Source organism: Argiope bruennichi, chromosome 3, assembly GCF_947563725.1.
Source record: "Argiope bruennichi chromosome 3, qqArgBrue1.1, whole genome shotgun sequence".
NCBI lineage: Eukaryota > Metazoa > Arthropoda > Arachnida > Araneae > Araneidae > Argiope > Argiope bruennichi.
Window position 1 is genome coordinate 66,595,467 of NC_079153.1, and position 27,076 is coordinate 66,622,542.

The window sequence follows — 27,076 nt, forward strand, 5'->3', positions numbered from 1 at the left end:
AAATAATGATTTTTTTGGCGACAAAATTTTCCAAAATTGTCATCAAATAAAAAATATAGCTTTTCATTTGAAATTACAAAAATTAAACTGCTTTTTTTAACATTAAAAAAAATTCATTACCGATTTAAAATTTTACGAAAATTACTGTGTTTTTGTTGCATTTTTAAAAATATTTCAGTTTGAAATTTTCTGACACATTTATATAGGTACATTTTTTAAAGAAAATGTGCGGGAGTTGTTCACGTCTATATTAAAGTGTTTAAGTGTATTTTTAAGTGTAAAGTGTATTTTTTCTTCCTTAAATACTTTGCAGATTAACCAATGATTGCGTTCCAAGAGGAATATCATGGACTTTTATTCCAATGTCAATTAAATATCTTTTCATGGGATTTTGGTAATTTTTTTATTTTAAAACGTAAAAGATAGTTTAATTTCTATTACCGACTTGGTTAAAAAGTAATTGGTCAGGATGACCGGGTTCTACAGCACTAAGGCGACAGAATTTTCATTTTTGCTATTTAAAAAATGTATTCTCTAAAATTAGTCAAATTATAGCTATAGTCTTTGAAAAATAACGAATATACTAATTGTTTCGTTTATTAAGAGTTACAAATTGAACAAATTCAAAAAATATTTTAAGCTATTCATATTTCTTCATAAATCAATTAAAATGAGGCAGGGGGACTGAAAAAGTAGACTTCCCCTGAACTGACATCGATAAATTATATTATAGTTTCAAAGGCGATAAATGATATAAAATACATTAAATTTTTCATTATTTATAAAAGCAGATTATTTTCCTTTATAATTTCCGACAAGCTTGACCACAATAGTTAAGATCAGAAGTTTTGCTCCTAGTTGCAACATATATAAATGAAACTTATTACGCTGACTCTATTTTTCAATTTAACGTGATCTGATACCTTGAAAAAGATTGACCATTTTCAGTTCGTTTAAAAGCAAGAATAAGAAAAAAGGAAGACATAACACATATTATTGGCAAAGAAAATTCCAATTGCAATTCCTTGCTGAATCTTTAAGCGCAAATGCCTTTAACTATTGAATAAATTGTCTTGAAACATGTTTCACAGTTCCGCTGCCATTTTTCAAATTTTGAATTATTTCACAAAACCTTTTAAGTGATTGAACATAAATCACGTGTTGAACTATAAAAAACTGATATAGAATCGTCTTTTGAAACTGACATAGAATCGTCTTTTAAATAGATATAATTATGTACACTATCAAGGCATTTTCTCTCTCCAGACAATCATTGCTAACTCTTCCACTACGATAGTCGGCATGATACAATACAATTGTGCACGCAGAAATCTTTTGATACACTTTTGAACTTGTCAACACCGACATCAATGATTTGTATATGAAAAAAAAAATTGATGAAAACATTGATTTCGATTATTTTTTTTTCATTCTCCTTTAAACCAGAACGGCTATTCTGAGAGGCACTGATATAAATTATGAAATTAAAAAATGAATTTCACTTTTTATATTTTCCACTAAAACTATAAAAATTACGTATTAGATTACATATTTCTCGATGCCGGCAAAAATCAGACTCGAAAGACGGTTTGTTTATTGCAAAATTTGAATTGTCAAGAATGAAATAATGATATGATAAATATTAAGTCATGCAGAACAGACTTCATACAATTAACGTTATTATCATTTTGGCGGTTTTGACGTGATAACAATTTACTGCTTTTACCTAACTTTTTATATCTGCCTTTAGGGTAGATGCAATACACTAAAGCGTCAATTTTATACACAGATCTAAAGTAATGAAAGAAGCTCATAAATATGAACTTGATTATAGGCTATGACTATAGGCTATGAATTAAAGCTGTTTGGGAAAAAAATTTACAAAGATATGAGAATTAGATAAATGTTGGGTACTTATAAGTTCATGAAAATGTTGTAATGCTCAAAGTATATGTCTAAATCATGACTTCTTTCACTTTTCTAATCTTTACTTCTTTCAGGGCAGAAAATAAATGGCAAAAAAAAAGTAATTTTGGGTAAAAGATTTTAAATTGTTTCTAATATTGGAAGATGAATACAAAATTTTACATTTACTAGTTATAAATGAAAATAAATTCCATTTTAAACAGTTAACCAGGAATCTTTAACGAAATATTCAAAGTCACAATGACAATCGTAATAACATTTGCTCAAAAAAATATTGAATCATTTAAAAAAAAAAATTGGCGATACATTTTTTAAAATTCTAATGGAAATATGTGAAACGTGATTCGCTTTCTGTGGTATAAATATAAAGCATTGTAAATTGATTGTCTTACCTGAATCCTGCATTTTACCTATTTTAATTCAGTTTTTGTGATTACGAAATAATTTTGGAATATCTGTTTAATGATGTGCATTATGATATATATATATATATATATATATATATATATATATATATATATATATATATATATATATATATATATATATATAATTTAAATTTTAATTCATATCCTAATTTTAATTTTAATTTTGCCCATATAATTTAATTCTCTTATTTCTTGATTCGATTTCCATCCTTTATTTGATTAATTCTACACGAGCTCCATAAAACTGCTGATCTCAGCATTTTCTCACGCTCCGAGAGAAGGGATAAAAATCCTTAATGCTTACAACATTCTTTTAAAGGTACCTAAAATTCCCTTTCCTAATTCGACATGTGCCAAAGAAGTTCCTATCAAAATCTCATAGTAAAATCACCGAAGGGAATAATGTCTGCTTTTCTATAGCATTGTAGGCTGATGCATCTTTTCCCGCTTTTTATCTATACAAATTATGCCTCCCATGTTAAAATAAATCGGAGTTAAACATTTAAGTTTCGTCATATTCGGCCACAAAACTGCTAAAATATGTTTACATATATAAGTAATAAATCCTTAAATTAATTTAACTAAAACTATCTTTAACTACAGTTAGCGTCTTTCAAAAAAAAAAAAAAAAACTTGTTGCCATTTTCAGCTGTTAAGCATAGTCATATGTCTCCACGTGTTTCCTGGCTTCTTCCTTATGTTTAATCAGTGATATCTTATATATTGCATTTCGAAATGAGAGTTATTTCCCTGTTTCAAATTCATAAAATGTTCAGTCACTAATCAGATACGCTCTTTCCAGAATTTGATCATCAAGGTGATACGTAAAATTTCGCATCAAGATTTTTTTTTTCAATGAAAGAAATAAAACATTCGGCTAAAATTTAATCCATAGTTTTTCTATCTAGTTATTTTACCAAATCAACTATAAAGTATTTTATCCGAATAACTGCAAAGAATGAAAAATCTAATTATAAACAGATATATTTTTTGCAAATAATTTATCAAAATAAAAATATAAATATGAATAACGACAAAACAAATATATTTATCCACATGATTACTTAATATTCTTATAACGTTTAAAGATAAGAGTTCGTCATCACTGGTTAAAAAAAAAAGACACTAATCTAAAAATCGAATTATTTTCATGGCGAGGAGCCCGTGTTCGTCAAATACCTCACTGAGTGCTCACTTCGTTACATCTGTCAAATCTGTCTCTTCAAAAGCATGGGAGAAATGCCTTCGCAAAGGCAGAACTAACCTGACATCAATAACACTGTCATTTTGATGTTTTCAGAGAGCGCGTTTTGATTGCTGGGGAGATTGACATTTTGCAAAGATACGCCCAGTTCTTGCTCAGGTGCAAGATGGTCTTTTTTTTTTTCTTCTTTTCCTTTTAACTTAGTATTATTGTTATTGTTTAACTTTTTATTGATAAGTTGTATAATATTCATGCAAGGTTTGAAGGTCTGCCAGTGAAAGGAGGGTGTTCGCACAGGTTGGAGTATTTTGGGTTCTATAGTGTTGAACGATTTGCCGTTTTCCGCCACTACTGAATTTCAAAAAAATGTCAGCTCATACAGTTTTCAGATTATTAATTGCTTAAATATTGTATATAATTAATCTGAAGCAACTATGACTGCAATTTAACAGATTAATGATTAAACAGATTAAAAATTTAAAGGAGGTTCGCATTTCAATCATGAAGAATCATAGGATGATAATATTTTAGCTTTGTTTGGACCCAAGAAAGAGTATAATTTATTTATAGTCGCGCTTAAACTTTTTTTTCCTATTTATAATCCGAACAGAAGTTTCTGTTTCCTTAAATGGCTACATTTCAGTTCCAGATTCAGCATTCGAATTCTGTATTATTAGTTAAGTTTTCTTATTTTAGTTTTATACTTTTTTTATTTATCAGTAAATAAATTGCTTATATTAAATAAAAATATTTTTGGGCTACTCGAACAATTATTTATGATGACGGATGGGCTTGATTTCTCTTTTATTTTACTTTTAAAATCTATTCTTAAATATATAGCAGGATACACTACATTAACAAATTGTATTCAATATCGTGCGAAATTCTGTAATTGAAACAATGAAAAGAACTGTCAAAAAGTGTAATTAAAAATATTCTTAAAAAATTTAAATTACAGAAAAATGCTTGAAAATAAAATTATTATAATTAAAAAGGTTATTTTTTTTGAATTTTAAAGTGCCATAAAAATAGTTTTTGTACTATAATACATTTCAAAAATATTGAAGATAATCTTTAAAATTTCGTTTAATTTTTAATTAAGAATTTAATTAAAAGTTTAAAAACCAGTTATCTCTTTCTACTGAAGAAGAAAATATGCACCAAATTTAGTTTCTAGTCATTTTATAAAAAAGAAATTTTAAATCACAACTGAAATCTATTAATCATTTTTATCACACTGTATCAATTATTATGAGAAAATTCCAGGAAATAAATAAATACAATGAATCTCGCAGTTTAATCAATGAATAAAAATAATTATAAAAAAAGCCCGAAAGATAGAATTTTTTTTTTTTCATTTTATTCAGCAATGAGAGATTTTATCATAAAATAGTATAAAATGTAAAAGGCGTTCAAGACATTTCAATATAAATATTATTAGTTGCTCAGACAATGTTGCAACATCGATTTTTTCCCAAGACTATTTCATTTATAAAAAAGAATATATAATTCGGCTATTGACGAAAATTAAATATTTTTGAATCTGAACATTTGTACTGTATTTTTAAGGAAGACTTCAATAATTTTAATTTATATCTGTTTAATATATGGATATGCCGTACTACAATAATTGCATTCGATAGTAAGAAACGACGCAAATAAAACACCTGCAATATTTTATTGTCTTTTCATTATTCGTAAAATGTTCTAAAAACATTAAATATCTGCTGATATCTATTAATAAATGATGTAATCTCTAACATGAGACCACTAGGTACAAAATAACAAATAGAAATTATTAGTCACTGTACAAAGTATTTTTCTGTTAAAGAATGAGAAAATTCTGCATTTAGTATTAAATGAATTTTACAAACTGTATGAAACTGGTTTGACGAAAAAGTCGGCGTCAAAACCCTCAGTGAAAGAATAGCCTTAAACAATAGAAAAAATGTAATTTCTTAGATATAATCAGTATTCAATACAGGATCGAGCATTATTTAATACAGGCGTACCAAATGATTCTTAATCCAATAATATTCAAATCATTCTTAAGCAAAATAGAATGGGGGAAAAAAAAACTACCTAAGACTACCGTAAAAATAAATTTCGTTAACTAAACAACTGCTCATTTTTGCTTTTAATTCATTCAGAATTACACACTTAACCTCGTAAAGCGTAGTAATTTTTTTAAAATTGATTTATGGCACAGTGTAAAGGATTGTAAAAAACACTTTTTTAAAAACTCAAGCTATTAAAATTATTAATAGTACAAATAAAAGTCACTTTTCTTCAACAGGTAGACAGAAATGGTAGTTTTTTGCCCGATATATTATTTCTAAAAGCAATTTCTTTTCATTATTTTTAGCTGTATATTGCATCATATATCTTGCTAATTACAAGCAAGAATACTAATTGTAATTAGCATTCTGATGTACCGTATCCTTTTAATTTTAATTCATTTCAATGAAAGTTGTTTCTTCTACTATCTATGATTACTAATGCTAAGAATTCTGACAAAAACATTTGTTTCAAATTTTATGAATTGAAAATTTGAAGCTCCAAAACTTTGACCATCGCTAATGAGCAAAGTATGTTTCAAAGGAAAATAAAGACGCAGTATATTCCACGCTTTATTTGTCTATTCTAATCATTCACTTCCTGTACAATCATTTGTTTAAATCGAAAAGATAAGTTTTCCGAAACTTGAGTTTATAAATAAGACTAATATTTATGCATTTCGATGATATCATGAATATATAGGGTTTAACCCTACTGACGGTACTTAAAAGTACCATTTAAATCTGGCTTATATCTTCGTAATATGACAATTTTTGCTGATGATATTCTAAAGAACACGGAGAATGTAACCCAAATAGCAAGAAGTCAGTATAAGCTAAAAGTAGGAATTAAAAATATTGAATTAATAATTAAATTAATTAAGATATTTCTATTAATTAAAATATTTTTCTTGGGTTCCCTCGGATTATTCTGCAAGAAAACTTAACTACTAGCGCAAAAATGAAGTTGAAAAATTGATGGCAACATAATTCAGTTAATAAAGGGTTAAACCTTTTCTATCAAATAAATGCAGTCAAACAGGATTTGATAATTAATTTTTAAGAACTGCAGACCACAATTTTAAAATCCGTGGGAGTTGACTTTCTGAAATTTTTTTGCATATTCACGAATAAATTTTTTACCCCCTTACTCCCGCATAAAATTGGTAAGGCTGCGATGAATGATACTTACAAAATATAGGTTTTTTTTTTTTTTTTTCATGAATCTAGCATTTTTATCGAATTTATCGTGCGAATGTATTTTGAATACCTTTTTACCGATTGATTGACACCAAAATTTAACATGGTATCACAGTAGTAATCCCAAAATAATATATCGAATTTCAATGATTTAAGTCATTGATTATAGGAGCTAATATGTTTATACGTTACGAAAATTCAGGCCGACAGACAACCGAATGTTTGATATATTGGGTTTAAAAATTGATAATTATATTATGCTAAACTATATTATATTATACTATACTATATTATGCTAAACTTAAGAACGAAATCTTATTTACTTTGTTCTCTGTGTTTTGTAATTATAAAGTTACCATGTATTTGAACAGATAGGCTTCTTGTGAATGAATTTCGTTCAACATTTGATAAAAATATACAAATTTGATTGAAGGTCAATGTCAAATTTCATTGGTAAGCGTTTTTGCGTTATTTTGTCCGTAGACAGATAGACTGACTAATATAAGTTCAAAATTTAATTTTTCGTCTCGGTGAAGTGAAACGTGGAGATCCATCAAAATCTTCAAGTTTTATTTTTTATTTTATTTTATTTATTTGTTTATTTTGCGATTACAATATTTTTTTCTATGCTTTATTTACTAGAAAGCAAAAATAATTGTACATTATGATATAAAATCATTTAATAATCTAAACTGAAAATGAATTCAAATGCTTTCGACATAATGAACTAAAAAAATTGGACATCAAACCAGTTTTTCATAAGACTACAAAAAGATACCATTGCTATAAAAACAGATAATTAATAGTTTTTTCTTTGTACTTTTAGATATTGCTTCGTAATTTATTACAAAAAACAATGTTTGATTTAAAATAGGTTATATTTTGTGATTTCAGAGCTTTAACATTTAATTTTGGAATTTTTTTCATGTTTTTTTTTTATTTTATTTGTTGGCTACTCTGAAAAATTATAAATTTTCGATTAGCTCAAGGATATTTTTGAAAAGAAGTGCAAAATTTCTGAGCAAAATATTGAAAAGATCTTAATGTTATCATACAGCAAAATAATTCTGATAAATCCAACTATATGCATTGAAAAGCATTTTTCTTTTCTTTTGAAGACACAGATTTTGCCCATGCGAATTTCTAGAAAATATTTTTCAAGACATTTATTTCATTTTTTGTTCTTTGTTTCTTCTAAGGCGTTTTTGAACTGCTTCTCGATAGATGGTATAATGCTAAAGTCAAAGGAATTTTTCACACTTAAAAAGAAAAATAAATGATTTTTTTTTTGTTAGTCAGCCATGATTGATGAAAAATCAGATGATCATAAAATTTCATTATATTTTAGTAAAAATTTAAAAAAAATATTTCAATGAATGTTTTTCTTCTCTTTTATAACAAGTTAAATTTATGGTAAGCATTAGATTCATATAAACTATTTTTAAAATTTTTTTATTCATTACATGGTAAAATTTGGGGAAAATTATTCTTTTATTATTAATTTCTTAGATAAATGACATCTAAACAATTTATTTAATTTATAATGAATCGGATGAAAATTAATAAAGCAAATGATGCTCTCCTGCAGAATACTCTTAAGTAAATTTGTTAAACCTAAAAAAAAAAAAAAAATTAATGTTTTTTTCTCAAACGATTTCGTTAAGTTTTGTTAAATTTTTATGATTGTTTCCTTTGCATTCCATTCTTTAATTTAATTATTTATTTTCTAATGATATATGAATTATACGATAGACATTTCTGCAAATTGAAGTGATTTTCTTTTCAATAAAATTTAACCTAGACCTTCTAAGATTTATATTCGATCTAATATTTAATAGTCAACGCAAATAGTTTAATTAGTTCCTTAAAACGATTTTTAATAACCTAATTACAAAATTCTATTGGAAGGAAATAGCAATAACCATACACCAATTCAAACAAACATTGAAAGATATTCATATACCATCAATATACATCATGCTGATATCTTGGGTCGCAATTTTCCTTGTCCTCCTACCTGGGGTGAGGTGACCCCTTGCCAATTCCCCGGTCACTTCCACCCCCAATTAATTAAATTAATATTCTTGGCGACGTTCTTCCCCAGTGTATCATCTCCGTGGCAAACCTATTGCTCCCTGCAGCGAGCGGGAGTCAAAAGTTCGCCAAGCCCGAGACGTTGATAGCCAAGTGAGATGGGACCACCGACGGAGACTGTCAACGAACGCCAAGGGCTGGCGTCAAACCTACGCGGTTGTGCTTGTCATATCTAGCTCGGAATGGATATTTAAGTTGCCTTCATACCTCGGGCATAGGGAGGATAAGAAAACAAAGTGGATTTTTATTTTTATTTTCCGTTTTCTCTTGTCTCTGTCGAATTTAGATAGTTAAAAAGAAAAGTAAGAACATGAAATACATTTGCTGTAAGTTGTGAGTTATGAGCTATGGGAAAAGCAGCCAAAGAGCAGGTTGGAGAGCATAAATCTACAGTTAACCTGTTGCCAAGATAATATACCATACAAATGGGATTTTGTCTATGAAGAATGGAGGTTTTCAATTAACTGCTTGTTCAAAACAAACTGAAAGCAGCAATTTTGAATAAAATCAATTTATTTGCGAATGGTTCATAAATCTAGACCATTCCGTTTCAGAATGAGTTATATGGATGCCAAATATATGCATATTCCAGCGATCTTGCGTACATATTGCAGGAATTTTTGGGTCAAATATATTACATTTTCCATATTTTTTATGTTGATTTTTAAAAAAGAAGATGATTTATGAAAAGCCCAAGAGGATGTGAATTCTTCAATGTAAATATTGCCAATTTTGAGACAGACCTTCAGTATTTTGTACACTAAATATTCAATGCGAAAATTCAATTAAAAATTATAAAAAATTATAAGTTTTGGCAGTATTTTTCTAAATATGAATCTTAATTTATAAAAAGAAAACTAAAAAAAGCAATAAATAGGTCAATAAACCTACTTTTTAAATAAAAATATTCTTTTAAAAAAGAAAATGTGTTTCGATGTATTATTATGCATAGTAGTGATGAAGTACATATAAAACGATCGATTCAATGTATGCAAAACTGAGAATAATATGGTAACATAAAAATTTTAATGTTACTAAGTATTTAAAATTTATACCAAAATAACATTTATACTTAAATTATTCATTTTTTTCTCCATATTTATATGAACGTGGAAATACAAAACCTTTCATTACGATATTAAAAATACATGTTTTATAGCCTTTATAATAATAAAATTTTATTTAATGCAGCACATTCAATTCCGACAAAGAAATAATGAGACTCAAAATTTCATTAGCTTTGATATTTTTAATTCTTACCATGAAAATAAGTGAAGAGGGAATAGCATTTAAATAAAAGAGATAAAAAGTCGAAAAGTTTCGAATATGAACATTCTCATTTGAAATTAGTATTTTAAAAATTCCATTGAGTGAAGTAGAATTCTAAATCTAACTTTAATAAAAGAATAATTTTTATTATTCTATTAATTAAAGCAATTATTTCTATAGCTGTTTGATCAAAGGAAAACCTATAATGAATCTAATGTTGAAAATTTTTATTTTACATTAGCGAATTCTTTTACAGCAATACATAAAGAAAATTATTCGTGCTTTCGTTTGAAGTTATTAAGGGATGCATAGAAACTGATATTTTGACAAAAAAGTTTTTAATTCTTTCTGAGGTATACAGAAACAGTTTTACCTGTCAAGTTGATAAAAGGAATCAAATAAGAAGAAATATTACAGTTACTATTTAAATGGAAAATATTTTTAATTCTTTAAAGTAGAAAGTTGAAAAAGATGCAAAATTTAATATTTCTAAAAGCGAAATGGCATTTCTAAATAGATTTTTCTTTTTTTTTGTTGCAAAGTCGTTTGAACCGACAACTCAATTCATTTCATGAATGTATTAATCACCAAATAAAAACACATTTTTAATGGCTTAATAAACACAAAAGTTTATTTATACCAATATTGAAAAACAATATATATATATATATATATATATATATATATATATATATATATATATATATATATATATATATATATATATATATATATATATATATATATATATATATATATATATATATATATATATATTTGGTTTTTATTTTAGCAAATAGTTTTATACAGTAATGAAATAAATTAATAAATAAAAAGTGAATTTTTTACAGTTAAAATTTAGATCATATCAAATTTTCCTTATAAAAAGTTCACTATGTAGAATTAAAATTCTAAATCTTTTATTCTTGTTAGAAATAAATTCTTGTTAGAAATCTTGTTAGAAATCTATTCTAATCTATCTTAAATTCTAATCTATTCTATTTATCTTAAATTCTTGTTAGAAATCTATTTCTTTTCATATATATCAAAATTATATAGAGGTAATAAGAAATGGGCTCAGATAATTTGTTCTTGTGTTTTCTAAAAATGAATCTTCGAATGTATGTAATTTTTGTCTTTTTTATTTCATTAAAACGCAAGTAAAATATCATTATTAACATTAAATAATATTTAATGAAGGTATACATAAATATAAACTTCTTACATATTTGAATTCTTAAATTATAAAACTTCATTTAATTTTTAAAGTTCACAAAATAAGTCTCAAAATCGATTCAGTGGACACTGCAATCCTTAAAAACGATATCCATTCTAAACTAACTTTTTAAAAAATTTTATCCTTTAAAGATATATGCCACAAAATATATTTTAATGGAATAAGTAAGAAAAAAAGACAACTGAACTAAAGAAAATTTTCGTTCTCTGAATAACGATATTCATTCTAAACTAACTTTTTTTTAAAGTTAAGTTTTTTTTAAAGTTAAGTTTCTCTTACAAAAATGATCGTTCCCTTAAAAATGATATCAATTTTAAACTAACTTTTCCTTAAGTATAACTTTAACAAGAATATGGCATAACATAAATTTGATTGAAATAAGTAAGGAAAAATGACTACTGAACTAAAGGAAATCTTTAATCCCAATAATTAAAGAAATTCAAAAAGTTTTTTATTTACTTGTAAATGTGGAAATTAACAAATATATATTTCTTGTTTTTTCGAATTTCTTTTAAATTCTCATATGGGTAGATTCTATGGATTTGTAGTATTTTAAAAATATTCCACTGGTATATTATTCATTTAATTTTAGCTTTTCATATAAATGGTTTAAGTTAATTTTGTGATATTTTAATTGGAAAACAGATGTAAATAATAATATAGCATTTCTTTATAGATTTGCATAGCTCTTAATTTCTTTACAAAAAATTTTAAAATCAACTATTGTTCTTCCTCTCTTCTTTTTTAGAAAAATCCATCTCTAGCAGACTTCAAAATCATTTCCATTGCCCATGCGACTCATTCCACAAAATAAAGCCGTAAATGAAACCACAATTTCTGCGAAGCCAGTAGACAGATGAGTGAAGTCGTTTGAAATGACCCGACAGCCCGTTCATCAATCTGACACTCAGACCAAGATGGCCCTCACAATCTTACAATTCTCGTCAAAAAAGAAAAACATTCACTTTCCATGGAAAATAAAGATGCAGACGATTCTATCAATGTCACATTGCCTTGAATGAACCCAATTCATAAATGGTAAGCATAGCATTGCTTTCAAAATTCAAATATCGAGACAATGAAATGAAATTTCTTGAAAACTTCTTCACTGATAATTGAAATACGTCGACATGGTTTTTAACGAAATATCAGACAGCTAATCTAATGAGACTTCTGTGAGTTGTTTTTTTAATACATTCCTCTTTTTTCCCTCATGTACGTGACTTGTTTTAATGAATTATTGGGTGACTAAATTTGAAAGAAAGGTTGATTAGGAACATGTTTTGACAGCTAATAAAGTTTAAGCTCTCAGCTAGGATTTATGCTCTCAATTAAAGGTGCGACCGATACTTTTATGTACTTTACCTTTCGGTTGCTTCTCCAATTTCTTTCCTCGCCGCTTTTTTTTTTCTATTTCTATTTCTTTTTCCTTCTTTGTATTTTTATTTGGTTAAGAAGACGAAGAGTCAAAAGAAAATGCTAATATTGACCATTAGCTAAATTGATAGATTTTTACGGCAAATACCAGTAAAAAAGAGAAAAGGTAAAAGCAAGAAAGAATGTGAAATCGTTGATTTAAATTATTATAAGTAAATACTTGAGTGTGTATTTTAAAACTACAATAGGTACAGTGTATTTGCTTTTTTTACTGTTGAAAAAAAAATGACAAAAAAATTATCTTAATGCAGCGTCTTATACATATATTTTCTTACACTAAAGAAAATACACAGCGTCTTATACTTACTTTTCTTACACTTCTCACGCTAATATCTCTAACTTCAATTATTTTATATTATATATTTTTATTTTTGAATATTAAATGCATTTTATTTTATTATCGCATTAGTAAATTTGACTGTTTTTCTTATATTTCATGGAGTGAAAAAATGAATACATACACGCACATAGCAAAATCAAAACAAAATAGTTTGTTAGCTGATAATTTGTTAATTTAACTCTATAAATGAAAACTCTATAAATGAAATGAATCACTATAGATTCAACATTTGTAAAATAAGTTTAAGCAGCTTTGCAATAATCGAATTATACTTCCTAATAAACAATGTTATCATTATACAAAGATAAATTTTTTTTTATATGCTTTAATACAAATTTACAATTTGTGTTCGATCTTGAAATTTAACACATGTTCTCTTTAAGAAAAAAGAGAAAGATCAGTGCCAGATTTTCGAAGATTTAAAAAATAAGCAAGCTTTTGGTGTTTTTCAGCTGTTTTTTTTTAAAAACATTAAACTGACAAAATATTAACTTGTTAGCAGATAATTTGTTAACCTCATAAATGAGGAATATATTTAAAACACTATAGATTCAATACTTGTAGAATAAATTCAAACCATTTTGCAACAATCGAATCATCCTTTCTAACAGACAATATTAAAATCTCTCTATACACAAAGACAAGTATTTACTTACATGCTTTAATACAAATATACAATTTTTGTATGTTCTTGATGAAATTTGATTGTCTTTAAGAGAAGATCAAGGTCATCTTTTAGAATATTTTTAAAAAATCAGCAAGATTTGGGCATTTTTTAGCTGTACTTTCCGAAAGCATTTACTCATAAAAAAATGAGTTTTACATTATTTTAAAACACACACAAAAAATATCTTCTTTATGGAACGAATTTCAATTTAGTACAATTTTTTACACTAATTTTAGAAATTTATTTTGTTTGCAGTCTGCATCAATGTTTTTATTCTTATAATGAAATTCAAACGAATTTTATTTTTTTCATCAAACCAAACAATCGTGTATTTTAGCCAATGTTAAAATTAAGATTGAAAAAAAAATCGTTTTTTATAGGGGGGGTGCACTAACTTTTATACAGTTATTCTTTTTAATTCTCATTTTCCGTCTTATCAAACAGTATTGTGAAATTTTAAATAAATATATTCTATATAAGAAAATTAAAAGACTGGGAAGTCTATTTTCCAAACAAAAGCGGATCTCCAAAGATGGTTAATAACTTAATGTAATTTGATTTTTTTTTTTTTTTTGCTGAGGAAGCCATTAAATCTGAGTTAGGCAAAATATTTAATTGAAATTGTTTCGCAACCATTAATTTTAGCGGAATAACTGGTCGCCAGAAACGGCTAGAATATATTCTAACGTCGTATATGATAGCAATTTTCTTTTTTTAAATATCTGTGTCGCATATTAATAAATAAATAATAGACTTGACAGTGCTGCATAATTTCACATCATTTTATTGTTGGAGTCCTTATTTTGATAACACTAACAAGACCCCACCGCAACACTAATATTCCCTTCACGCAAACTACAGGTAGTGAAAAGTCATTTATATCAATAAACACCCATGCCATCCTAAGCGCCAGCCTTTTGAGTAAATTCGCATTTTACAAGGCTCTCAGCCTTGTTTAATACCAGAGAAATTTCCCTTCCCCTTGCTAAGCGAGCGAACACTGACTACCATCCTAAGCGCTCGCCTAATAAACGCTTTAAACGACGAGTTTCAAAATTTTAACCATAGCTTTTAAATCCTGCGGCCTTTGGGGAAATCTATCGCATTATCGGGAAAGATTATCAGCTTGGCAGCTTTCAAAATCTGGGGTCCGTCCTCAAACTTTTGCTTTTATTAAAAGAGGCATATCAGGTCGGCCCTGCTCTTGGAAAATCCAGAAGATCTAGTTGCGGCTAAATCTCTACTAGCCCTTTAAACGTGGAGGGGTGGGGTGGGGGGCTTGTTACGTCAATTTTGAGCCTCCCTTCTCCTTCCCTGCTGTGGGTAGGAGGAGGAGGTGATCAAGTAGAGATGCTCTGTCTGCATCTTTGCTGGACTGCTACAACACGGTGCTCGAGCGTCGACAACTTTCGCCTTAGGGTTGTTGGAGTGGGAGTTGGACGCCAAACTGGAGCATTTTAAATCGCCAATGAGATAAGGGAAATAATTTTGTTTCTCATAAAGCACCTTCGTCCTTAGAAATAATATAAGCAATGAGAATTATGTTTCAATGACAAGGTTATTCTCATATTTAGATAGGTATTTAATTATAAATGAACACTCATATTTAGCTAATTTTTTGGTTAATAGTTTTATTTAAAGACATTAATATATACTTAATTAATATGTGCATATAGTAACGTTAAAAATAAATTAAATGCTCTAATATCATGATTGAATATTTCAAGATTATTGTAACATGTCTATATGATTTTCAATTTTATTCTCCTGAATTCATAAACGAATCAAGAACGATTAGCATTTTCAAATCAAAGAAAATTATAGCTTCGACAAAACCTGAATAATATTTAGAGAAAAAAATTAATTTTTAATGTAAGTGTGATCACAAATTTTTACCTTAAATATAAAAATTTATTACAATATAACCATGCATTGTGATAATGTAATTTTGGTATCATTCAAAAGTTCATTTTTAACAGATTTTTCATCAATAAATAATGGCATTTTGTTGTCAGGATTGAATCAGCGATAAACTTTTAAGGCAGACATCGTTTTAGTCTGAAATGGTCTCGATGAAGGAAAAATCAAAACGTATGCTTTAATTTTAATAAATGAAACTTTCGATGTTGTTATAAATGTAATGTAAATGTAAAGGTTTTAAAGCCATTTAAAAAAACACTCCTGTGATATTATTCCACTTATTTTCGTGGGGGGGGGCATTTTAACAGGGAAAGAAGTTTCACGACATTATTTGACATTGAAAAACTGAAGGCTACAATAAAAAATATACCTCGTACATCATTACAGACGATATATTAAATATTACGTGTGAATAAGAATACCATTTTGATATTCTCCAAGTATCAAGGGGGTCTATTAAAGTGTGCATTCTGATTAAAAAATTTACAACACAATGGATCTAAACAAACATACGTTTTATATACAAACATAAGAATAATATTTGCATAATAAGTTTTTATAATCAGGACTTTTGTATTCACTCGGTATTTTTAATACACCAGCTTATAATTTTATGAATAAGAACGTGAGATGTTTAAGAGATAATAACTCATAAAAATTAAGAATTATCTTTTTTTTTTTACAGAAAAATTGTAATAGCTTTTAACTTTAGACACTAATTCTATAATTTTAAATTCTGCAATGGTTACAGATTTCTAGCCAGCGAACTATTTATGGTGAAAGGGTTATAAAATTTAGTTGAAAAGATTTTATTAGCCTGCTTTTTAAAATAAATTAGACAATAATTTTCTACAAATAAAAACAAAGGATAATAAAAAATGTGTCTAATATATTGTGGCCAGATTTCTATCTATTTCCCTATATTCACTTAAATATCATAGTAATCATATGTACTAAGTGTCTGCTTAATAATACTATGTACACATGTTATGTCACATATGTCAAAATAAATAAATAAGCAAACATACACATTTTCACAAAATTACTTAAGTAAATATTAATCAATAATTAATCATTAAACCCTTATTTGGTTTAAAATGTGTTAAAACATGAAACTAAATGGATTAATTTTTTAAAGCGAAAGACCTCATAGTATGCATTGCTTAAGGCTACAAAATACCTAAATTCATCAATACTCAGCTGCAAATATATGTAGATAGGTTGATTAGTTAAAGAAATCAGCAGACTTTTGAAGATGCTATGTTATAATGCGTATCATAATTAAAACCAGACACTCTAACCTTAAATTGAAGGCTTGGACACTTTTGGAATAACTAATGGAAATGGATTTAAAGTTTAAGAAAGGTGTTTCATTGTTAAAGAGTTAAAAAGTGAAACTCTAAGTTAAAAGAGTTTTTATTAATTAAAACAAAACAAAAAAAGGAAAGTGAGTTTTTATTAAAAAGTATTAAAGAGAGTATGAAGTCTGACAACATACAAGATACGTATCAAAGATTCTGCTTTGCAAATTGTACTGTAAATGAGGATATAAATAGTTTTTTTTCGAATGATTTAATGAATTTTCACATGTACATCGAACAAAAGAAAAATTGCTCTACTTAAGTCTTTATAAATCTCCCCCAAATAAATATAGTTCTCATTAACAGTAATCTCAAAATACATTCGCTTTCCATTTAGATTAAGCAAATCCCACATACAACAGCCATGCTGATGCATTAAACATCATAAAACAACCCAGTCAATGCTGTTATTGTTTACACCGACACAGCTTGTGACAATTTGCGTGACACAGCACAGACACCTCATTAGTCACTATCGAAAGCTTTCCGCTTCGCCAAGCCGCTGAAAATCAGCCAAATATGCACACCCGCCGCACCATCCCAATCTTCATCATGATGCCGTTCATTCGCCTTACGAGGAAAAGGATAGGGACGCTTCAGAAACACAACACAACGTTGACTGGACCTAATCCATCATGATTATCTGGTCCGCATGATTGATTAATGCAATACGAAGACAGCTTAACTGTGAAAGGGAGCAGGGAGACCGAACACTTGGGGGCTTCCTAAAACCCAAACGAACAACAGATCGCCGGCGGATGAGTGGGTGTGGATGAAGATGATGCGAAAGTTTTATTTCGCGCCACCAAAAGTGACTGAAGACTTCACTGATGTCCCCTCTTCTCGCGGGATCTAACTCCCCCATGGAACGTGCTATAATTAATGCTTTTAAAGTGGTCAAGTGTCAACTGGCGTTTTATTTTAAAACTTAACGGCCCCGACTTGATTGGGTTGTAATGAAGCGGGGGCTTATACATCATTGAGGTGTGTTTCCGGTGGCAGTGAGCTCGATTGGCGCAGATTAGATGGATGCAAATAAAGGACTGGGGACCTCTCAAAGATTAGGAGGTGTCAAACGCTTTGGTCTTTTGATGCTGGCTATTGAAAAAATGTTAGAGATAATCTTTAATTAAGTGGGTATCAGTTGATGTGCCGAGGGGAGCTTGAATGCCACTGTGAGGTTGAGCAAGATTATATAAAATAGACTTTCAGCGGCTTTTAAATCGATATTTAGATGCTTGTTCGCAAATAATTGTAAAAATAATTAAAATATTAGCACATGGAAACTTTAAAAAGCTATTTGCATTAGTAATAAATTATTAAAATAAACTGATATACCATATTACCTAGTACTTATATTACCATTTTATCGACGTTTATAACAGTTTTTGTTGGCCTCTTCAGATTGACAAAATATTTTTCATCTATGTCAGGAATTCCCTGCGATTAACATATTACTACTCTAGTTACTTGAAAAGTACGAAAGAGATGTAATATTACTTACAATTTAGTTGACTGCTGGAAAAATTAAAATTTAGTAATGCTTAAAAGGTTTCAAATAAATGAAGCGCTTTTCTTATAAAAAAAGTTATGCAAGAAACTTGCGGAATCAAAAGCTTCATGAAATTTACCGGAATAGATTATTTCTAACTTAGCATTAACGATTATATTTTGATATTTTATCATAATACAAAACAGTCAGGATGTTAGTACCTAAATTACTTTAATATACAATAAATAAGTAAAACAGTTTAATAATGTTTTGAATTATCAGTTTTAGTTATGATACCATTTCAAAGCAAAATAAATAAATAAATCATTTTTAGAAGTTGTCTAATACTATTAACTTTCAACTTAAATTAGATTTCAAAATTTTGTAAAATTTCAAGTGAAATAAATAATTTTCCAAGAAAGAGAAGTGTAAATTTTCTAATTACACCTATATAGATAGAATATTTGCAGTAGCAGAAAAAAATTATTTCAGAAAAGATTTCAAATATATTTTTTGTTATTACTGTTGTTGTTGAAAATGACATTAATCCCAAACAAGACAATTTAGATTAATAATATATATGCTTTTACCTGTTATGTGACCGTTCTCATAACCATGATAATCGCCATCCATCCGGGACTTTTTCACCAGACCACTTGTCGTCACACTAGACGGCATGCTGACCATTGAAACCCGCTTTGGGGGTCTGCCAGGTCTCGAACTAGAATGGAACATTAAAAAACATTAATATAACTGAACTACATGGATTCTGAGAAGTTCAATAAATTAATTTTTGTTTATTTAACCCTTTAAAGGGCCATTTTATTCTAGTCATATTATGTTAAAATATTTTTAGGCTTGAAATTAGAATAAGAAAAGGAATTCATTTAGCTTATTAGATAAATTTAATTTGATAAATTAATTAATTTAGTTACTTAATAATTAAGTAACAAATAAAGACACGTCATTTTGTGTGAGATAAAGAACTGAAGCATCTAAGTTTCTGTCTTTCTAAAAAAATTGGTCAGAACTTATACCAACCTACGTAATTTCATACAAAGATTGATAAATTTAGTGGGAAGTATACTTCCCGCGGCCCTAGAAAGGGTTAAGTAAGTTATTTTATTAATCTTTTTAAATAAATTATCTATACAGGTAATAATTGTTCATAGTAACTAATTCAAACTAAATTTAGGAAGTTTATAAAAAATGAAAAGAAATTCGAGTCCTGGTATATTATAAACACCGGAAAGCTGACAATGTAGTTTTGTTATTAAACGGTAGCATATAATATTGTTCTAAAAAATACTCATTTAATAATTATAATATAATGTTATAGTTTAAAAAATTATTCATTTTCAAGTCTTTATTATATTTCTCTTTACTACCGCCATAAAAAATCGATATGTCTTTCAGACAAAAAGGGTCAGTTTAACAACTGACAAAAGTCAGAATCGTACCGTTTCTATCCGTCGGGAATAAAAGGAAATATAGCTACAGGATTCATTAAATAAGATTATTTTTATCCCTTTCAAATTTATATGATATCTATAAAGGATGTCTCAGCACCAGGATCATAGACTTCTAGGGACAAAAGGGAACATCTATAAGATTCGGACTCACATAGCAATGCTGGGGCAGGAAAGCTTGCCAGATATGATAGATGGCTTGTACGTCATTTTCCGTGCGTTCCCTAAGATAATATTTATTTCAGCATTCCAAAGCAAGATTCAATGCTCGTAACCATTAATACCACATAACTCTTCATCTGAACAAAGCAAGATCACGACCAATGATATAGCAATGATGTCACAACTACAGTCAGCAGACCCAAAATTATATCCAATATGCATAGTTCATGCGTAGAAAAAACAACCTTTCCCTCTTCAACATATGCATATCAATATTTCAATGAATGCTGCCATCAAGATTTTATTATATTTTTGAATTACATAAAAATAGTTTGACATTCACATGCTCGTTATAATTTTTTGTTTTTGGTTGATTGAAAATGTAAGGTGGAATGAATCTCTTCACGTAGTGGATTATTGTTGTTCCTATCAAAGTGTATGGTACGTTTTGAATCGACTGTGAAAGTGTTTTTCGCAACTTTGATATGATCTATCCATTTTAGTCCAGCTCTGATTGACGTCGTTGGCTATACATCATGCTCTTTTCAATGCGAACAGCTGTAATGTCATTGGTTACGATCATCAATTCTCATTTTGGAAGGCCGAAATGAAGATTCTCTAAGTAAGAACTCACGCATTTGCAGACGTGCAATGTCATCCACCAAGTTTAGCTAATATTTCCAATTCAGCAATTCTATATCATTCCGTGTCGTCTAAGTATATTCTATCCTTACTAGAAGTTTGTACCATGATGCTGAGACACTCTGTATACATTTTTAAGTTATAATTAAAATGACTGCAAAGAATAATTGTAAATATATACTTTTGTTTTGCAAAAGTATGTTTGGTCGTTAAATTTAACTAAAGAAAAATAAATAAAACTACTCATATAAATATATCAAAGCTTTCATGTTTTTTTTCTGAGAAAATAAATTATTTTTACTAAAGAAATTGAGGACATAATATAGGTGTACTTATTATTAAAAAAAATATTTCTGCAGTTTCTTAAGTTATAGAAAGGAGCATAACTAAAAATACAATAATATATCAGAGTCCTGATTTTTAAAATCTAATCTCATATGTAACATTTTATTTTAATTAAATAAATCTTTAATTTAATTTATGTCTTGTAAATAAATACAGTATAAAAAATTAATAGTCAAATATACATCGTCATTTGAATGCTTAATTTTAAAAAAATGGACATATTTTCATTTTAAAACTTTCCTAAGACCAAATGATCATATAATTTGCAGTGTATTTTAAAAATGAGACGACGGAAGATAAAGTTTGATTTAATAAAACTCAAAATAAAAGCGGTGTCACTATATTAGTATAAATAAAAATTTACCGAACCAAAGATTTTTGAACAAAAGTTTGGATAAGAATCTTTATTGGTTTATAGATGGATTTATAATACGAGTTAAATAAAAGTTAAAATCTATCTATCTATCTATCTTAGAAGATTATGCCGTTAAAAAATATTAAAAATTCATGCGCAGTCTCTGTGGCAATCTGTAAACACGCCGTCAAATTTACCAAGAGTTGAATCGTATCAATATGTCATTCCGTCAGTTTATTTTTGAAAGCAGTTTGATGAAGAACCGTCGCATCAGATTATAAATCTCATTTCTAGTGGCAGTAAACAAGTCTCAATCAGGTCAAACTCACTTTTCATAACCCAAGAACAACTCTAAAAAAATTTCAAAGAATGAAAAAAAAAAAAAAAAAAAAAAAAAAAAACGAAGCTAGAGAGAGAAATCGAGTTTACGCTATCGTTTTAAAAAATATGCAGATCCGTATACTATGAATATACTATCGTTTGGCCCACCTACTCAGATATTGGCAATTACTATCCCTACACGGAAACCTGGCAACAAGTTTCAAATTTTAAAACGCAATTTTCCGCTACTTATGAAAGATTTATGGAATTCTTTTGACTGCTATGTAAAAATGAAACGAAACAAAAAAGAAACACCTTACTGTGTTCCGTGAACTCCCCCCCCCGTCCCCTTCCCATTCTGTATGGAGCCTGATTCGGTTCTGCCCTTCAAAAACGTGGGAAGAGTGCTACTTTTTAAAATTTATCGCTTTTTCATCTTTGCGTTGATTTTGTAGTCATATTTCAAGCACCATTCTGGCGAGGAAAATGTTAAATCAATGAATGATTTGAATCTGGGCAAATGCAAAATTTCGGTAGTTGTTCTTTCTCATGACCAAATAAGGACAGAAGAAGGATGATTCTTGTTTGGTGATTAGATAAAATTTTTTTAACATCAATATGAACAAAAAAAAAATGTTTATAGTTTTAGGACTTGTGATCATTTCTTATGTCGTTATCAGCAATTTTATAAAAATTTATTTAATATAGAGACTAAAATTAACAATTTCTTAAAGGTTAGAGATAGGCATACATCTCCAATTCAAAATAATATCTTATATCGTTAGAAAAATCGAAAACGAGACTATTTTGAAAATTGATTGATCTATATAAATTTGATTTTCATTATTTTAGACCAATCAACAATCGTTTCGAGAAAGTGCCATAAACTTATTTACAGGTTTTCGTCAAAATGGTTCAAAATATTATAAATAACTTAAATAATTGATACACAAAGCTTCATAACTCGGTCATTTTTATCTACAAAAGAGAAACATTTTTCCTTTAAAATATTAATGCAATGTGAATATGATAACGTAATTTTCTTTGCATTTATTGAGTCAAGAACATAACATATACCTCCCCCCACCCTTTCATTTAAAAAAACTCATCCACAAATATATACCATCAAACGATTTAGAAATTAACTGCAGAGCCAGACTTAGAGTTATTTCCCTATATAAAAAATACATATAAATGATTTATAATATTTATTATGATTTCTATTAAATTATGATGTAGTCATCAATGAAATATTAATGCCTTTCAAAAACGATTGCTAAAAATTAGATATTTGAATTGGATAGATTAGTTTTAAAATATTTTGAAGAAATCAGAAATAAATTTTTCCTGAATTAGGGAAACTTTTGATAAAGTTAATAATGCATCAATTATTTTCTTTTTATGAATTTGCATAAAATATCTAATGGAATATGGCATATTAAAATGTGATTCATACTGAAGTCACAAAGAAATGATTTCTTAAGATCTTACTAATAATTAATATTTTGAAATTTGACAACAAAAATAGATAGTTTTTTTTAAAGAAACTTTTTTGTATAAGAAAGGTGTTAAAAGTTTTTGGTAGATTTTTCAAAGATATTTTCATTTATTATTCACAGCTTTGTTTAAAAATGTCATATTAACTCAAGAGAAAGCGAGACTAAAATTAATTACAACCAAAATAAAACTAGCACGATTATTATGAATTATTATGAAGGTTTGAAATTTGTATTTGAATTTTTTATAAGTAATAAATACTAATTTTAAATAAGTAAAAACATCTGAATAAATTTTTTAAAGTATCGATAATTTTTGATAAATCTTTAATTTTTCCAAAGAAAATTCATCCCATTAAAATATTTTTACTAACGAATAAAACCAATCTTAATCATTTGTTTAAGATTACCAGTATTTTCAATAAAGCAAAATCTTTTCATCTCTAATTTAATTTCTATTAAAACATTAAAGATAAATCATTCTTTGATAAACTACAGAGTTCTTAACCACAAAACTTTATTTAAAATTTTAAGAAAGGAAGTGAAATTAATATATGATGATTAAAAGTTGTTAAATTTAGCAAATATAAAACTCTTACGAATTAACAGAAGAAAAAAAACCAGGCGATTTTTTTTTTTTTTCGAAATGTATATACTATAATTTTCGTTTTTGGCTAGAATTGGCGATAAAGTCCCCGCCAAACGCATTTTAAAGTAGCCAAAATGGCGGTGCCGAACAACCGGACTCTGCTCTTCCTTCCTTATTTTCCAAAACACGATAGTTATTTGCAGCAGGGAAGAATGATAATCCTTCGACTTTTCGATAGATATTTTCCCTTAAATTTTAAAGTAGGTGCAAGATTACGCGTCCATTCTATAATGTATATTTAAAAAAGTAGACAGGATAAAAGGATGAAAAATAAAAGGACGGATATTTGCTTCCCTTCCTCTGTTTGCTCTTTAAAAATATCTGAAAAAAATACGATGGGATTTCTTTTGTATAGCTCGGTTTTGTTTGGAAAAAGGTATTTTGAAATATGCTATGAATACGTTTCTGTTTGAGTACCAGGGGAATACGAGTTTGATACATTGATTAAAGCTACAGGTTTTGAAATGTAAGTACTTGGTATAGATTTGAAGTTCCACGCCAAAAAAATTCGCCAATGTCATTATTAATATTTTTTTTTCTTTTTACTGGCATTGCCGTTTAAAGATACGGAGTTTTTGACAAGATTGGGAGTTATTTTTCAGCTCCACTAACGTCTTCATAATAAGCGTTTTTAATAACGAAATTCAGAAATTACTTTAGAAATTCAAACATGTAACAACCAAACAGTATAAGAACTAGCGAAATATTTAATTTATCATTCATAAAGATGAAAGATTTAATTTTATTGTTTGCATAATATCAATTCTATGAAATATTTAATTATACTTTTAGAATAAAATGAAAGCGAATTCATTAAAATGATATACAGGATTCCCATTGCACCCCAAAAAATAATCTTTAATAATACTGAATCATAAAAAGAATTTAAGAATTTGAGGATTGTACGAACAAAAAAGGTTTGCAATTCGTACAACAGCAACTAGTGCACAAATTTTCAGCAATTACAACTCACATTTTTAAAAGATTAAAAGTATGTCAATGAAAGTGAGTCTAACAAAATCCTTTTTTAGATTCTCAGTTCAAATAACATAATACAAATAAATTTTCAGATCAATAAATAATTCTCTTCTTATAACAACTGAATTTATCATCAAATGATCGAAAGGGAATGAATAAAAAAATTCAATTACTAAACAGCACTTGAAGAAGTAATGTATCATTCCTAAACACTTACTTGACCTCACAAGTTTAGGTTACAAGGTAGATTAAACTTCAGGCGATAAAAAATTATTTCCTATCCTATAACCTTGACCGAAGGCCTCGCATATGTTTCTTCCTTTTTTTCGTCATTTATCAACTAAATATGTTACTGTAAAATTAGTAATTCGACTTTTTTTTACAAATTGAAAGAATAAATAACAAGTTAGTTTTAGTTACACTGTATATTTATTTATTCGTAAATGAACATTAATTATTCCTTTTGCACCCACAGCATATTCTGCATATGAATATAATTTTCTTTTTTATTCACTCTCTGTCACTAGATATCAGCAGAATTATTTTATGAAATGATAATTCTACAAAACTGGTGTAATTATTGAAATGAGTTTTTATTTTTCATTCTTAGCATTTTACATCCTCAAAGTTATAATTACAGGTACAGTTATAGTTATAATTACGTTATTAAGGTTATGAATTATGAAAATTGAGATTTCATAATTCATAATCGCAATTTTAAAATCATACTAAATCATTAAATTCACACCGAATACATTGCTACGTGTGAATATATTCTTATTGCACACTGCCTAGACTCTATTTTTTAAAATAAAAAATGAAGTAAAATTATTAACATATGAAATTGTTTTATTTATCAAATTGTAAACTCCAACAGGGGTACACCTCAGATACGAGGATGAGAAGCTTCCTGCATGGTCTTTGGTTTTCACTATCCGGGAGTGTACAAAAATGGCGGGGCCAGGCTACTTCCTACGATGACAGGACAGGGAAGAGTTGTACCGTAGCGGTGTTGGCTCTCAGAATTCAAGCTTAGTTCCTGCCAATGCTGTCACGGCGGTCCGAACATTCGAAATTTATCCGTGTGCTTTAATTAGCTGTGTCGGAGTAGCCAAATTGTGGTTATCACATTGTAAAAAGGATTGATTTTATTTATTAGTGAATAAAATTTCTCAGAAAGTATTGCTTTGTATTTAAACTTTTTTTTACATATGAGAATCATTTTATTGTGCGTCATATTGTGCGGAAAATGCAAAAAAAAAAAAAAAAAAAAAAAAAAAAAGATGGTTATTAAGCTTCTGGCTGCGTAATTCTTTAAAATCACCATTTAGATACGATGTTTGCAAATAAATTCAGATATTTTTCAAAGAAAGTGAACTGATACTATATAATATAATATAATACAGGACAATAATATAATATAATAAAAAACTGTAATTGTAAAAATAGACACTCTAAACCGCGAAAAACGAGGGATGCAGCAGAAAACGGACTGACTGCCAATCCGTGAAAATTGCGGGATACGCAGTTGGAGGGTTAATTTTACTCAAAATTCGGAACAATCACAATATTCGAAATCTATATAACTCATATCAGAAAACAGATTTTTGTATAAATCTAACGGCTTCTGTAATATTTCGAGTCAAAAGTTTATATATATATATATTTTTAATTCTGACCGTATGTTCCAATTCATTGTTCTATTTTATTTTAGACCTTTCATAGAAAGAAACCCTTAAAGCTTCCAAATTTTTCTAATGTAATGGACAAACGTCAAATTAAAACACAGAAGTCACAGAACGTCAAGTGCTGATCTGGAACATTTCCTATTTTTATTAACACACCAAACTTTCGATTTCATATGCTTTCTTTTTTTGTGGCCCCCATTTAAATCCCCTCTTACTCCCAAACAACGGGTTAGGTGCAGAGATAAAAGACCGAAATCTCCGGCAGCAGTCGACGAACAACCCAACACTATTTCCGTTTTTAACGATTCTGGATCGTTTGCCATTTAATTGGCCCGGATG

General features: G+C 28.0%; 1 protein-coding gene across 2 annotated transcripts in view; it reads right to left on the minus strand.

Moving 5' to 3' along the window:
* Positions 1-27,076, minus strand: part of LOC129963732 (dachshund homolog 1-like) — a 238,170-nt gene that overhangs the window by 107,533 nt on the left and 103,561 nt on the right. For both annotated transcript variants that reach the window (XM_056078259.1, XM_056078258.1), the window contains one exon: positions 19,223-19,353. In XM_056078259.1, coding sequence (XP_055934234.1) covers positions 19,223-19,353 — 131 coding nt within the window. The remainder of the gene's footprint in view (positions 1-19,222; positions 19,354-27,076) is intronic.